A 15,082-nucleotide genomic window follows, 5' to 3' on the forward strand; every position below is an offset into this window, starting at 1 on the left:
AAGCTCCGTGTTTGTATGTTATAACGTTTTTGAAAATTTGCAGTTCGGGTCACGTCCCACATACTTGTTGGCTCACACTCTGAAAGAACTGCGTACAAAGAGTATACGTGGCGTTTCTGGCGGGTCACGCTCCCTGCACAAACTGCAGTTCAATATCTGGACGCATTTGCATACTGACACATTCGCGGCGTATCTCGTACCGCGAACTACACTGCTGTGACGAATACACTACTAACATTGTTGCCTATTCGCATGCAGGAAGACTGCTTCTACACGATGACTCACGCAACTCCATGTTCTCCGCTCCTCTCATTGTGCACGGAACCCAAGCCGGTCGAATTCCAGCAGATCATTCCAAATAAGTAAGCTCCCGAGGCCTTTAGATGTCTGCTAGACATTACCAAACTTTTTCGTCGCTTCGTGCGGCTATATAACAGCATCTCATAATAGCCTTCCGCTCCTGTTTCGTACCGCCAGCACCTTCAATGTTGGCACTGATTAGCACCTACAGGGCGCTGCACATAATAAGGAGAGGCACACTGTGTAGTGCGAGATCGGTGAGAGCGTAGCCAGTGTGTCTGTGGACCTGTGTTGCAGCTCTAAGGTGGCAGCCGTCAGCTGTAATGACCGTGACCGCGAGCTGTTCTGCCTTGGTAGTTGCCCAACCGAGGAGAGGCTGGTGCGCGTGCTCCGTCTGCGCCAACAGGACGTTCGCTGGCACACCACCCGACTCACCCTAGCACGGTACGTGCGCCGCGCATGCGCGTCGCTGTCCGCCACTTAATCTAGCGTATATCTATGCCGCTGACAGTGCATCCACACGATGGACCGATTTTTCGGCGCCAACAACGTCCCTAAATGAGCAAGAGAACAGGAACGTCGGTCACGGATTACCGTCCGTCTGCGCCTCGCCTCTGGAAGAAAAGTGAAAGAACCAAGAGCACAACTTGGCAGCCGAAGCCACGACCTCCGCATGACAGCGTTCAGTGTCATACCAGTTTAGCTACGGCGACCGGCAGTCCCTCCTTCCATTTTCTTGGGATCAGTGGTGCGCCACCTCGAGCAATACAGGGGCATGTATATTTCGCGTAAAATCATTTTTAAGTAAGAATTTGCGCTTGTTGCTTCTCTTCTTTTGCTCGAATTTCGCGGAATAATAGCATTTTATCGTCCGGAGCGTTCAATGTAACACTTGCACAGTTACGTGCCGGGTTTTCAAGAAAAAAAAGTTCGAAGTTGCCTTCGTCAATGGGGAAGCTAGCTGCTGCCAAAATTGCACTAGCATAAACTTGTGTCATCCCCTGTCGGCACGTGTGGAAAGCAGCTTTTCTGGGAGGGTTGTGGCGTGTTTGAGGAGCGGGTAACCGCGACAAACATCCCGGAACGGCTGCTTTCGACAGCTCCGAAGGGCGACGGCATAAGTTTATGCTATAGCGTAGCCTTGGCAGCAGCTAACTTGCCCATAAACAATGAACTTTGCGTATTGTTCGTAAAAGCACGGCAAGTAATTGTTAAAGAACAATCCGCACCATAAAATGCGATGCTTCGGCAAAATTTGGACAAGATCAAAGCAACCGTAAGCGGAAGATGTTTTTAAGCAATGTATGCACGTCCTCTATGAAGGGGAAGAACAAAATCGCTTTCAAGAGCCCGTAGTGGCTAACCACACACGTCTCGCATAAAAGTGTTCAATGACAATAAACGTTCAACGTTGCGAGCAACATGCTCGATATTCACATGTCACATTCCAAATCGCACGTCACGAATAATCGTCGGTTAAAAACTAATTAGGGGTTTCCTCTCATATTGCTCACGACGGACATGTACAATAAATCTTGCCAGGCGAGCAGAGATAGCCGGCGCCATTCACGACTGTGGCGGTGCATGTGTAATGCCCTTTCAACCGCAGTCATCACGTAGTCATCAGAAGGCAGGCAATTCCCGTCCTGGTTCAAATGGTAGAGCATGCGGAGGTTGTCGGTTCGGCACTCACCGGCGAAAAGTTGCCGTTTTTTTCCCTTCCCCTTCAAGAACATGAAGCTTATCGCAGATTTACCTCACATTCTTAATTCACTGAACATTTCAATTAAACTTCAATTCCCCACAGCCTTTCTTGACTTCGGTGTCTGTTGGTCTCGCAAAACGCCTGATCTCGCACCCCGTGCAATTTGGAAGCTGTAATAAAACATCGGAAACAACAGAGGCGTGGTGACTAATTAAGCCCGGAAAGCTTCGTTACCGCGTGTGAATGCCTGCTGAGCAAGCGAGCAAGGGTCCGGAGCTCCACAATGTCGAGCTTGCTTTTTAATGCGACAGTTGATCAAAAGCTGTTCCATTGTGCACACACCTGTCGGTCATATAACAAGTCTCGTTCTGGCCATAGACGCGGCAATCTGGTGTGATATAGGTTGACGTATTCCGTTTCAGTAAAGGCGCGTTCTTCTTGACGTGCTATTCGCCATCGCCAGATAAACGATCTCCGTCCCTATATGCCACATGTTCTTCTTCTTATTATTATTACATTACTAATTATTATTAGTAATTAGTTCTAATTATTATTATTATTATCATTACATTATTATTATTATTACTAGTTTTATTATTAATCAAACAGTATTCTTTTTTAATCGTCTATGAGGAATCGCGTTTTCCGCCTTTCGGGTAGATTTATGGTAGAGGCTGAAATTACCTGCATGAGAAAAGGCAATGTTCAGGTAGCTAATTAAACATATTCACTAATGTTTTAATTTTTCACAATAGGGCACACATTGTAATAGTGAAATTGAATCCGAGCAGTAGTGAAGTCACGGCTACTTACATAAATCTTAGGACTGTCGCCACTTCCAAGATATTGTCCTCCGAATCTGCTAAATCAATGCATTGGCGTACTTCTTATGGGTGTCCCTTGGAATGGTTAAGGAGTCATTCCACATTTTTCGAACACCCGGAAAGGAACGGTGGCACTAGCCTGGCAAACGGAATGAGAATGGAATGGTAGGAGCCCGAGATTCCTAAATTGAGTTGGAATCAAATTGCCACACAGTCCCGGTGGGCGAAGTATTTATATTTAGCGACACTACAAAATCTTAAAATCTTCCCACTAGAATAATCTAAGACCGAACTATTTATAACACTTCTCTTTTTTTACTCAATGCGGATCTTTCACTATCTACCTATCGAATGTGTGAATACCGTTTGTTCACTATGAACAAGACGGTATTCTACACGAATATTCCAGATTTCTGATGACCCGCAAACGTTGCTTCGTTCTATTATTGAAGTGCATTTAAAGACAGAGACTTTCAAGTTAACTTCTTAACTTTTAAAGCAAAGCTTTCATGGCGAACTCTAGCAGACTTTCCTGACCGTGGCTGCTGGGTGCTGCTGCTCTCTTGCTGATTAGCTCAAGATTAACAAAATATTTAATTACGTGCCCGATGGTGGGATAAAACCTCGGTCCCCCACTTCAACAGCCTGATTCTCTATTTAGACCACAATACCGTTTTTTTTTCTTCTTCTCGTTATTGCCTTTTTTTTACTGAACAGGCAATCGCACAATGTTACAATACATCAGCCTTTTTTTGTGGCTCACGGGTATTAAAACTTTTTGAGCTGTACCAAACCATCAAGCAGGGTGATTCACTCTGGCAGATCGGGTTGATTACTGAACACCTCTCGAACACGAAATGCATTCTCGATGAAACTAATAGCACGCATACTTCTAGTCGTTGCCCACGCCAACTAAAGCTCTGTGCGATGATCGCGCTGTGTGTCACATTCCATAGCACGGGTGCGAGAGGCCACATGTGTGCGCTAGGTTCCTTTAGGCCAAAAACGCACAAATCAAATGGGCAAATTTATTGCGGTGAATTAACCTCTTAACGAAAGCTTCACATCGATTCTAGGATGTGCGTTGAATCTGAATATATATATATATATATATATATATATATATATATATATATATTGCGAGACAACGTTTAGGCGGTCACTCTCTCCTTTAATTTCTCAAGCGAGAGCCCCACCACCAGACCACGAATGGTGATGATGAGTATGTACAGATGAGAATATGAAGTGTATGAATAATGCTCACACTAATTTTCCCGCGCTGGCAAGCGGCCAGCCAGGCCGCGACTTTGCCAGGAGGGAAACGCCGAACGAATCGTTTGAGACGCGAAACGTGAACGATCTCCGAACCACGATGACAACGATCCGAAGAAACCTCGACGGGAGTAACACGATAGTTCACAGGGGATGTTTGTTCGCTAATAATGTAGGGTCCAAGGAAGCGCGATTCAAACTTCTCGTACAAACCGGGTGTACGAATGAGCGTCCTAAGGAGCACTTCATCTCCAGGACGAAAGGAGACCTCTCGACGAGAGATGGCGTAACGTTGCTTGCGGTCTAGTCGACTGACTTCTGTATTGAATCGAGCACGGTCACGACATTCGTGAAGTCGCGGGACGAACTGTTCGGGTATATTGGCCGAGGTGTTAGTTGGGGCAGTTAAGAAAGTGGCGTCGATGGCGAATGTCGGCGAACGGCCGTAAACGAGGTAGAAGGGTGAGTAGCCTGTAGTTCGCTGGATAGCAGTGTTGTGAGCAAACATCACAAAAGGTAAAATTTGCCCCAGTTGTCGTGGCTTGGCCCGATATACATTGATATCATATCTGTTAGCGTGCGGGGAAATCGCTCCGTTAAGCCATTTGTTTGAGGGTGGTACGCGGATGTCGTCTTATGAACTGTGCCACAAGCTCTGAGTACTTCTTCGATCATTGTTGACATGAAAGTCTTAACGCGATCACGCAACAGTACACGTGGTGCTCCATGACGCAGCACAATGGCATCCAAAAAGAAGTTGGCAACGTCTGAGGCCGAACTAGAGCGTAAAGGCGCCGTCTCTGCGTACCGTGTGAGGTGGTCGTCACGATCCAACGAAAACCTGCTGGCGTTATGGACAGAGGTCCGAGCAAGTCTATTCCAACGATGGCAAAAGGTGTCGCGGGACATGGGATGGGCTATATGGCCAAACGGCTCCTTCCGCGGTGGTACGTTTTGTGGAAACCCAAGTGGCCAGCAGATGGGTCGTGTTGAAAGGCTTGAAGGATTTGTGTGCGCAGCGAACGTGGAAGAACGGGTACCCAGTGGTTTTCGTCAGTGTTGTGAATGTAGCGGTGCAGCACATCATTCTCGAGCTTAAATAGTCGCAGTTGTCGACGTAATCGGGCATTCGGCGCAGAAATAGTACCGCACAGCCGGTCGATGATGCTGCTGCAGGCGGGATCATAACGTTGACACGAGGCAAACGTGCCGCGATTAGAAGATGTCGTGTCAGTAACAGCTAGCGGTAATAACGTAAGGGGAGACATAGTCTCGTTAAGTGGCGCGGAATGGAGAGACGTGCTCGAAGATAATAGTGGAAGCGGGCAGCGAGACAGAGCGTCGGCATCTTGTTTTTTCCCAGACTTGTATACAACGTCAAAATCGCACTCTTGTAATCGGACCACCCAGCGACCAAGGCGTCCAGACAAATTTTTCAGTGACGACAACCAGCATAAGGCGTGATGGTCGGTTATGACAGTGAAGTGGCGTCCATTAAGATATGGTCGAAATTTTTGTATGGCCCAAACTACTGCGAGGCATTCCTGTTCTTTGATCGAGTGGTTCTGTTCAGCAGCCGTTAATGTGCGACTGGCGTAAGCAACAACTCGCTCTCGTGCAGTGGTATCACGCTGTAGAAGGACAGCACCAATCCCATGGCCACTAGCGTCGGTGTGCAAAAAGTTGGTGCGTTCTCATCAAAGTGACACAGGACGGGGTCGGATGTCAAGGCTTGCTTGAGGACTTGCAAAGAAAGTTTGCAGTCGTCTGTCCAAGTGAGAGCAGTGCCCGACGTCAGCAACTTGTGCAGCGGGGACGCCATGGCAGCAAAATGACTGAAGAAGCGGCGGAAGCAGGAAGCCAGGCCCAAAAAACTTCTCAACTGCTTTTGATTTTCAGGGCGAGGAAAGTGAATCACAGCAGCTATCTTGTCAGGATCTGATCGAACGCCATCTTTACTGACAAGGTGGCCCAACGCTTCGATGTTCTTTCGGCCAAAATGACATTTCTTTGTGTTGAGTTGGAGTCCAGCGTTAGAAAGGCATGTTAAAACGTGGTCCAAACGCTCAAGGTGCTGACGAAAACTTGTAGAAAATGTTGCAGGAGCATTACATAAACCGAAGGGCATCACGTTGAATTCGTAAAGTCCATCTGGTGTTGCAAAGGCTGTCTTGCCCTTGTCCGCTTCGTGCATGCGTATTTGCCAGTACCCGGATTGAAGGTCGAGACTTGAGAAATATTCAGCGCCCTGTAGGGAATCAATGGCATCGTCGATTCTTGGCATCGGATATACGTCTTTGCGCGTGATCTTATTAAGTTCTCGATAATCGACGCAAAATCGTACAGAGCCGTCTTTCTTGCGGACCAACACAACAGGAGACGAACAAGAACTGGACGATGGCCGAATGATGTCTCTTTTAAGCATGTCATCAACGTTGTCCGCAATGATTTTTCGTTCTGCGGAAGACACGCGATACGGGCGACGTCGTACAATCGAAGAGCCTTTGGTTTCGACGCGATGCACAACAACGGAAGTGCGTCCCAGAAGCTTGGTGTTAACGTCAAATAAGGCGATGTGTTTCTGCAGTAGGGCCAAAAGGTATTCTTTCAGCGCAGCAGTCAGATCGGGATTTATCGCGGCCGTTAAAGCAGTGGACGCAGCATGATCGTCAGTTGTGGTAGACAAAGCTGGTGAGTCGGTGTGAAGGGGTACTAGTGAAAGAGGTTCGGTGTCAGTAATGCAGGTCACAGCGGTGCCCTACGAGAGCACTACTGGCGAAGAACTAGGGTTATGCACAGTGATCAATGCTCTACCGTCTTGAAACCGCACCAGGCTAGGAGCAATGCTAAGCCCACCAGATAGGCAGTGACCGCTCAGTGCAAGGAACACATCACCATTTACAATCGTCTCGGAAGTCAGTGTAAGAACATGCTCACTGCCCGGGGGAATGAAAGAGTCAGTACACGTGACGAAGCGCAGGCTGTGAGCATCGACAGCGGACGAAGATTCAGTGTCCGTCATATGAATAGTTAGCTGACGGCAAGATATGAAAGCTGACGCTGAGGACAAAGTCCCATTCCAAAATCATGGCGTAGGTACACGAAGATAGCACGGCAAACTGAATGTGGTGAAGGATGCCATCAATGAAAACACGCGCAGTGCAAACACCAGAGGGCTGAAGAAGAACTGCATTAGCACAACGAAGGGGAGAGCCATTATATGGTGTCTTCACTTTTCGCAATCGAGAACACAAGTGAGTACTAATAACCGAAAGCGATGCACCCGTGTCAACCAAGGCTTCAGTCCGTATACCTTCAACAAACACCACAAGTTTATTTGACGGGCACTCCGGAGGAGTTTCAAGTTGTCCAAAGGATGCAGCTTTCCCTCCTGAAGCTGCACTATTTAGTTTTCCGGCCGGTGATCGGAGGACGAAGTAGCCGGTCGAAGAGGGGAAAAGGAGCGTCGCATCGGTGATGGAGAGTAACGACGCGGGAAGCGCAATGAACCGGCAGCTTTGAATTCCTGCGGAGATGGGGAACGTCGAGGATAATAATTGTAGTACGAACGCAGACGTTGTGGTACAGGCTCAGAAAACTCATCCCTTTGAAAACCGTCATAGCCACGCCTTTCATCTTGCTGACGGCGACGGCAAAACCTTGAAATGTGGCCACGGATGCCGCAGTAGTAGCAAACAGGCCGAGGTGGGCTCCACGTGTTGTAAAATTCAAGAGGTGTTGGTCGCGCAGTGATGGGATTCAGGGACCCGTGCATTGCAGGTGCCTGTTGAGGTGGCTGCTGCAAAGGTGGCACCAGGGAGGCAACCTGAGCATAAGTTGGCGCAGGTTCCTGGTGTGGTGGGTGGCCGCTGCAAGGGTGGCACCAGGGAGGCAACCTGAGCATAAGTTGGCGTAGGGATGGGTAGCGGGTTCGGGGTTAGCGGGCACGTCACATCAGCTATCTCTTCCCTCACGATATGGCGTAGGCCGCCACCAGGAGGTGTCATATGAACTTCCGGAGAGGTCGACGAAGCTTGGGTGTGCAGTTCCTTACGGATTATGGAGCGAATCAGAGCACGTAGCTCGCTATCGTTGGACGCCCTGAAATCAGACGTGTCGGGGTATACGCGGATCATAGTAAGCTCATCCAGGCGCTGACGCGGACTGATGATGTCTGCGACGATAGTGGGGTTCAGCACGACAGGAGCATTGAATGCGACAGTCGCAATACCCTTGAGCAGGTGGCGTACACGGTCACTCTCCGCCATCGAGCTGTTCACGCGGCGGCAGAGGGCAAGGACGTCCTCTATGTACGAAGTGTACGACTCTCCCGTGTGCTGAACACACTCAGCAAGCTTCTTTTTGGCGATATCGGATCGGACAGAAGAGTTCGCGAAAATCTGTCGTAGGTGAAGTTTAAATGTGTTCCAGTTTACGAGATCGAGCGCATGGTTGGAAAATTAAGTTTTTGCGACGCCGGTGAGATAGAAGACGACGTGCCGCAGTTTTGCAGATTCGTCTGAGTGATTAAGATCACTCACGCGCTCGTATTGCTCCAACCAGTTTTCAACGTCATCACCGCGAAGTCCAGCAAACACCGGTGGATCCATTTGACCGTTTTTTTGGTGGTGACTGTCCAAGAAGGGGCTGCCGCGGGAGCAGGCAAGGTGGATGGCGCGGTATTGGCCTGCTGGTCTTGGGACATGTTTGAGTGCACTTGGAAGAGGCGGCGACCCGAGCGGAGCTCCAGGGATGTAGCGTAGGTGAAGCTGAAGCGAGACCAGAGGCGAGATGACCGAGGAACCGGAAAGCACACTCCACCACTTGTGAGACAACGTTTAGGCGGTCACTCTCTTCTTTATTTTCTCAAGCGAGAGCCCCACCACCAGACCAAGAATGGTGATGATGAGTATGTACAGATGAGAATATGAAGTGTATGACTAATGCTGACAATATATATATATATATATATATATATATATTGTTGTTGGTATTTAGCCACTATCATTTTACTAATAGTTATTGAATTTGTATTATTTCCAATTTGTACTTTATTTACTTGGCCTAATATTCCGCTTAGTGATTACTACATTGCTGTTTTTAGTTATATATTAGCAGAAACGTATATTTTCTTTGAGCTACATTCTCTGGGACCTCCTCCTGTATACTTATGTAAGCATGTATTCCACTTACGAAAGAAATAAACTCAAACTGAAGGAGTTCAGTTGACAAGAATTATTCACGCTCTGACAACGGAATGCAAGCCAGAAATGGCCACTTCGCAAGCGGTTGCACTCTTTGCGAGTCCGCGGTGATTTGGGAAGCACGCCAGGCTTTTTTTTTTCGTACACTGTCGAATAACCAGAAGCCGCGATAACAGGCTGTCAAAAACAGGTGGGCTGGAAAATGGTGCGCGTTAAACTGGTAGTAAATGTGAAACAAAAAACAAAGGCAACAGGCTGCAGCAATTCCTTGGGCTCTGAACTCATTTACTGCAACAGCAGCATTCTCTTTGAAGACTACCATCTTAGTTTTGCTTGCTTCCCTTTTCCTCAAATAATTGTGCTCACCCACTAAGGGCAGACACGATGTCAGATTATTTAGCAAGGATTAGAGGCAACAAAGGCCCTGAAGAGATAAGATGCCACAAAGCGGGTGTTGGTGCTTGTGCGAAAAAATACGTAACATCATTTGTTACGTTGCGAAGACTTCAAAAACACGTTGTGTATGTTTATTGGCACTTTTTTTGTAGGGGTGCGGCTATGGTAAACTGTAATTGGAGCCACCGCCAAAGTATACAGTAGCGCATTTTAAGGATGGATAAATGGGAATGTTGGGCTAACTTTGTGATTTCTGCCAAGCAGACGTGGACTTCATTACTGCTCATTCGCAACTTCGCATTTGCGGTATGTGTCCTGAAGCGAATAAATATAACGTTGATTATTGAACCTTTAAAAAACTAGTTACCTGGAAATTGCGATTCGCCGTGCAAGTAAGGTCCGCCAATTAAGTAACCTACCTGAAAGGCAGAATTGCGCCGATACGCTCCATGCGAACTAAAAAATAAATTACCCTGTAAAAAGCTTCTCTTGATCCGTAATCAGCACTGTGATCTTGTACGCTAAGATGTTAATAAAGGCGCCCCTTCGTTTAACGTACGTAAGGCCACCAATCAGATTGAGTACAATAAATGTCGGACTGTTTTCTGTCCAGCACTTGAGCGCAATGTTCGCACCGCTCAGTGCACCAACGCTGAAGCCATTGTCGTCCAACCCTCATAGATGGGTAACCATGTAACCTTCTCTACAAATCCATCAATATTTGCTGCGTAGCGCCGGCCCTACAGTGCAGCACGAATATCCTAGCAATGTGACGCGTCCACTGTACAAATTATGGCAAGGACTCGCCATACGGCAAATATGAAGCAAAAGCCTGCAATAGCCGGCAAGAAATCAGTCTTATGATTCCGGTGCAAGAACATACGTTGTGCGACGATTACGTGTCCAGACAACCTCACGACGTCATCAACGCCTCTTGCTCAAAACTTTGCAAGAACTGTCGGATACGACATTTTGAAGAGAACTAAGACGCGGCGGTAGTCCAGTGGTTATGACACTGCGCTGCGGAGCTCGAGGTCGCGGGCTCAATCCCAGCTGCTGTGGCGGCAGTCCATTGGGGGCACAACGTAAAAACCCTTGTGTAGTGTATATTGGGTGCACGTTAAAGAACGCCGAGTGGTCAAAATTAATCCGAAGCCCCCCTACTATGGCGTGCCTCCTAATCAGATCGTGATTCTAGAACCAACAGCCCCAGAATATTTAAGAATACAAATTAACACGCAGCAGTCCGATACATCGATCACTGCCTACATGTAGCATACAACAATGTATTGCGAGAACCAAAAGTAATGTCGGCAGCAGTGAAATTTACTAAGTAATGTCTGCTGCAGCTGCAACACATTATTAGAACGGCACAATGATGGCCAATCGGGTGATCCGGAATAGCAGCGCGCAGTAAACGACGGGTGCTGCCTATCATGAATGGCTATCAGAACAGACGTAATCAAGGCATCTTAAGAACGAAGCTGAGCGTTTGTTTGTGCTTGTGTGTGTTATACACAACTAACGTGGCACTAAAAATTACGAAATATAATCATATTCGTAAAAGCTGGCCGCATACTCTAACAAAACAGTTATATAGAAGCAAATTTTATTCGCATCGTGATCCCTGGCTGACCGATATTTAGTAAATGGTTTCTTTCTTCTCTCTCCAACAGCGAGATTTGCGGCCTCATGGATAACGCCCAGAACCGGACATCGGCATTCTTCCTGGACGCCAGGTACGAAAGCATCGTCTTTACGTCAAAGTTTACGACATCAGGCCTCTTGTACAAATTGAGCAATCAATCACAACATTAGCGATCAAGCTTCCCTCTCTCTCTTCAGCCACTTGAAGATTTCTGAGTTTTTACGCGGGTGAGGCTTGTCACTTAATGCAGCGTACACATTCCCCATATCGAAAAATCCCGTACGGACATGAGGGAGTCCCATATAAAAACCCATATATCCTCAGATATGATATGTGGCATGTCCGATATGATCCCCATATGAAACATAGGAATGCCCCACATAAAAGCCTGTATGTTCCCAAATATATTATGGGGCAAGTTCCATATGAATTTTAAAAATGTATGGAACTGACATATATAAACAGGTATGTTCCCACACAAGATATGTTGGCATGCCCAACATGATACGCCGGATTTTCATCCTCTTCACTCTTCGCTCATGAAAACACACACGTGAAAGGAGACAGCTTGCATACACTCGCGACTAGGTTAACTGCCAGGGTCACATGCATACAGAAACGCCGTAGAACACTGTGAGCACAAAACGTCGTTCGTTTTTTAAATTTATTTCTGCTAATACACTTATCCGCGAGTGTACGCCTTTGCTGTACTCTTTCACGTGTCGCTTGTTTCACGGAGGTATGAATATCATGAACCAGCTTTCCCACATGCCGCACATCGTTTTATGGCAGTTTGCATTTCGCTCCTCTTGGTTAAGCTCCTGGTGAAACTATGATGATCGACGATACGAATGCGCCGTAGTTTTGTGTGTTTAGAAATGACTTCAGAATATGCGAACGCAGAGCTTTGTCGTGTCGCTTTCATAGACGTGTCCATTTGTAAACGCTGCTCTACCATCACGAATGCTGACAGACTCGCGCGACTTTTCGCACTTGAGAAAATGCAACCTCTAGTTAACTACGCGATCAGTTCGCAGGCTTTAAGAGCTGCGCAGGACGGCATTGCCTGGAGGAAAGACAAGAAAAATGGCGGTGTACATTATACACACGTATACGACGTGTGGCCTTGAATAAAATCAGTCCACTCGTCGAACAAGCACGATATAGCAGCACACCACGAGTCGCACTAGGCGCACCTGCATTGGTATTCGAGGTTGCCTAATGGCCATCGTCAACAAATTATCAAAAAGTGTTCAAGAGTCAAATTATCCCTTAGCCGCGCGGTGTGATGTCATTGAACTGCACCCGAAGCGCCATTGACTTGTCTCCCATGATGATCGACTTGGACTGCGCTTTCGTTGTACTGCTTCCGACCAGCTCAATATTTGATTTATTAGCCTGCCTTAATGCAAAGATTAAAATATTTCACCATCGCAGATTTTAGTAGCTAGCAGACTGCGTGCACTGAACAAGAAAGTTCCTTCTTCGCAGAACCAGCTTGGTCCATGACACGTATCCGATGTTGCTGTGGCACGCACGCCATTCCCACCGTGAAGGCCCAGTCGCAGGAGACACCACACTGCCCGAAGGTTTGTGGATGTTTGAGTTTGTGTTTACTTCGCACAACTTGTAAGGAGGACAGGGTGTGATGAGGAGGGTAGGAAAAAAGTTGCGTTAAGGCAGCTTGACTGGCCCCATATTTCTGTAAAACCAGGCACTACAGATGAAAGGTGATTTCCCTATCTAGCAGAAATAAACTCGGCAAAAATACACTACACGTTGCATATATACATATACCAGAGGATCATTGTACAAAAGTAAGCACATGTCACAATATCAACGTAAAAAAATAAAAAAAGTAAATGCGAAAAATTCATTGACAACGCTTCTTGCACTCACATATGACATTACACAAAATTTTACAGAAGCGACTAGAGACTAAAATGCTGTCCATCCCTTTCTTTCCTTCTTCCTTCCTTTCTTTCTTTCTTTCTATTAAGCGCACGTGAAAAGAGACGCGTTGCGGCAATTTCGACACATCTAAACAATGTTATTTTCGGCGTCAAAATGGGCGCGTTTGATGGCCATAGAGGCGCACATATAGGCGTCGTAAACGTTCTGAAAAGTGAAAAAAAAATTCCAAACAAAAGCTAGCGCGAGTTACATCTGGGACAAAAACTTGAATGCTATAACGCGGGTATGTGTTGTGAAAAGCACAGCAAATACGCAGAGCTTTTGCTCCACGTGAAGCTTGTTTCGGCTTAAAGGGACACTAAAGAGAGCCGTTAGGCTGGATTGGTATATGGACTGCAATTACGGAATACCGAACAGGTCAGCCTTAGCATGAGCTGCCGCTCGGTGAGCCAAGATGGACGCGAAAACTGCACATAGTGGGAGGGAAAGGCGACTGCCACCTGTATTTACCCGCACCACCTCACGGATTTCAACTGCGTTTGATCGCGGCTATACTTGTTACTTTGTCCAAATCAATGACTTCACAGCGCTCTTGAAAGAGCTATGCCTAATCCTGAATTCACGGCCACATTGATGTCACGAGCAATAAAAAAAATATAGGTACCGCTTTCAATTTTCTTCGTTAACGATCTCCGTTTTTCTGCCAAATATCAACGCAAACCAAGGTTGGAAAGAGTACAACGCTCTCGACTGATTTATTGTTTCCTCGTGAGGGGGCTCACGCGTTTTTGCAGAGGTCCCAATTTCATCATTTCATGAGCTTTTTTCCGTGCTCATAGAGTCGTGTGCACCCACTATCTCTTTGCCAGACCTGCAAAGGCCGGAACACTACCTGGTGACCGAGATGCAGCCTGGCTGGCGTCCGCTGACCTCCTACAAGGTGATGACCCTCGCCTGTATAGAGTGGTGATGCGGCGGCCGCATTTAGATGGAGGCGAAATGCAAAAACGCCCGTGTGCTCGCGTTGTAGTGCACGTTAAAGAACCGCAGCTGGTCAAAATTAATCCGGAGCCCTCCACTACGGCATGCCTCATAATAAGAACTGGTTTTATCACGTAAAACCCCAGAAAGAAGATGACGCGGCACTGAAAGAGGAATTACACGCGCCGGTCATCTATGACGCGGCGAGATTAAGACAACCACTAGCTGCTTTCTGTGTACACTATACCTTTTACGAAGGCGCAAATTCTCACAATTAATAGGTAACAAATGATCTTTGCCTTAAATAACTCTGTTATGTGACCGACTTTGCATGTTTGAATATTTTTAGTCAGGCCCGATGTTGATATCCATCCGAGTAAAATTTACAGGGGTAGGCCATTCAGATAAATCGCAAGTGTCACCCGTTACAAAGTTTATTCCAACTTAGGGCGAATACAGCCTACATGTAAACATTATCCGAAGCCCAACAATATTGTTTAAAAATTCCAAACCAGAAATATATAAGTACAAAAACTATAGCAACATAGGCAATTACGAGAACCAGTAGATATCGATTTATAAAATAGAATGGGGTTAAATAAATCGCCTTCTTAGATTTTATTAAACAACTGCAAAGATGAAAGACATATGTTATTAGAATTTCCGACTGAAACATAAAAAAATTTCAATGTATTTCGATCGTCATTTGTGCTTTTGATAAGAGTCGAGTGCGTTCATTTATAACTCGTGGTGCTCGAGTTAAGTGTATGCGCCTGGCAACTTTCAATAACGTTGACGAGGCCTTCATACGTAACGCAATTATAACCGAAGCATTCGA

General features: G+C 46.7%; 1 protein-coding gene across 1 annotated transcript in view; it reads left to right on the forward strand.

Moving 5' to 3' along the window:
* LOC119440990 (uncharacterized) overlaps window positions 1-15,082 on the forward strand; it is a 360,528-nt gene that overhangs the window by 293,776 nt on the left and 51,670 nt on the right. The window contains exon 5 of the mRNA XM_049662789.1: window positions 11,378-11,440. Coding sequence (XP_049518746.1) covers window positions 11,378-11,440 — 63 coding nt within the window. The remainder of the gene's footprint in view (window positions 1-11,377; window positions 11,441-15,082) is intronic.

This window comes from Dermacentor silvarum, chromosome 2, assembly GCF_013339745.2.
Source record: "Dermacentor silvarum isolate Dsil-2018 chromosome 2, BIME_Dsil_1.4, whole genome shotgun sequence".
In the NCBI taxonomy this organism is placed as follows: domain Eukaryota; kingdom Metazoa; phylum Arthropoda; class Arachnida; order Ixodida; family Ixodidae; genus Dermacentor; species Dermacentor silvarum.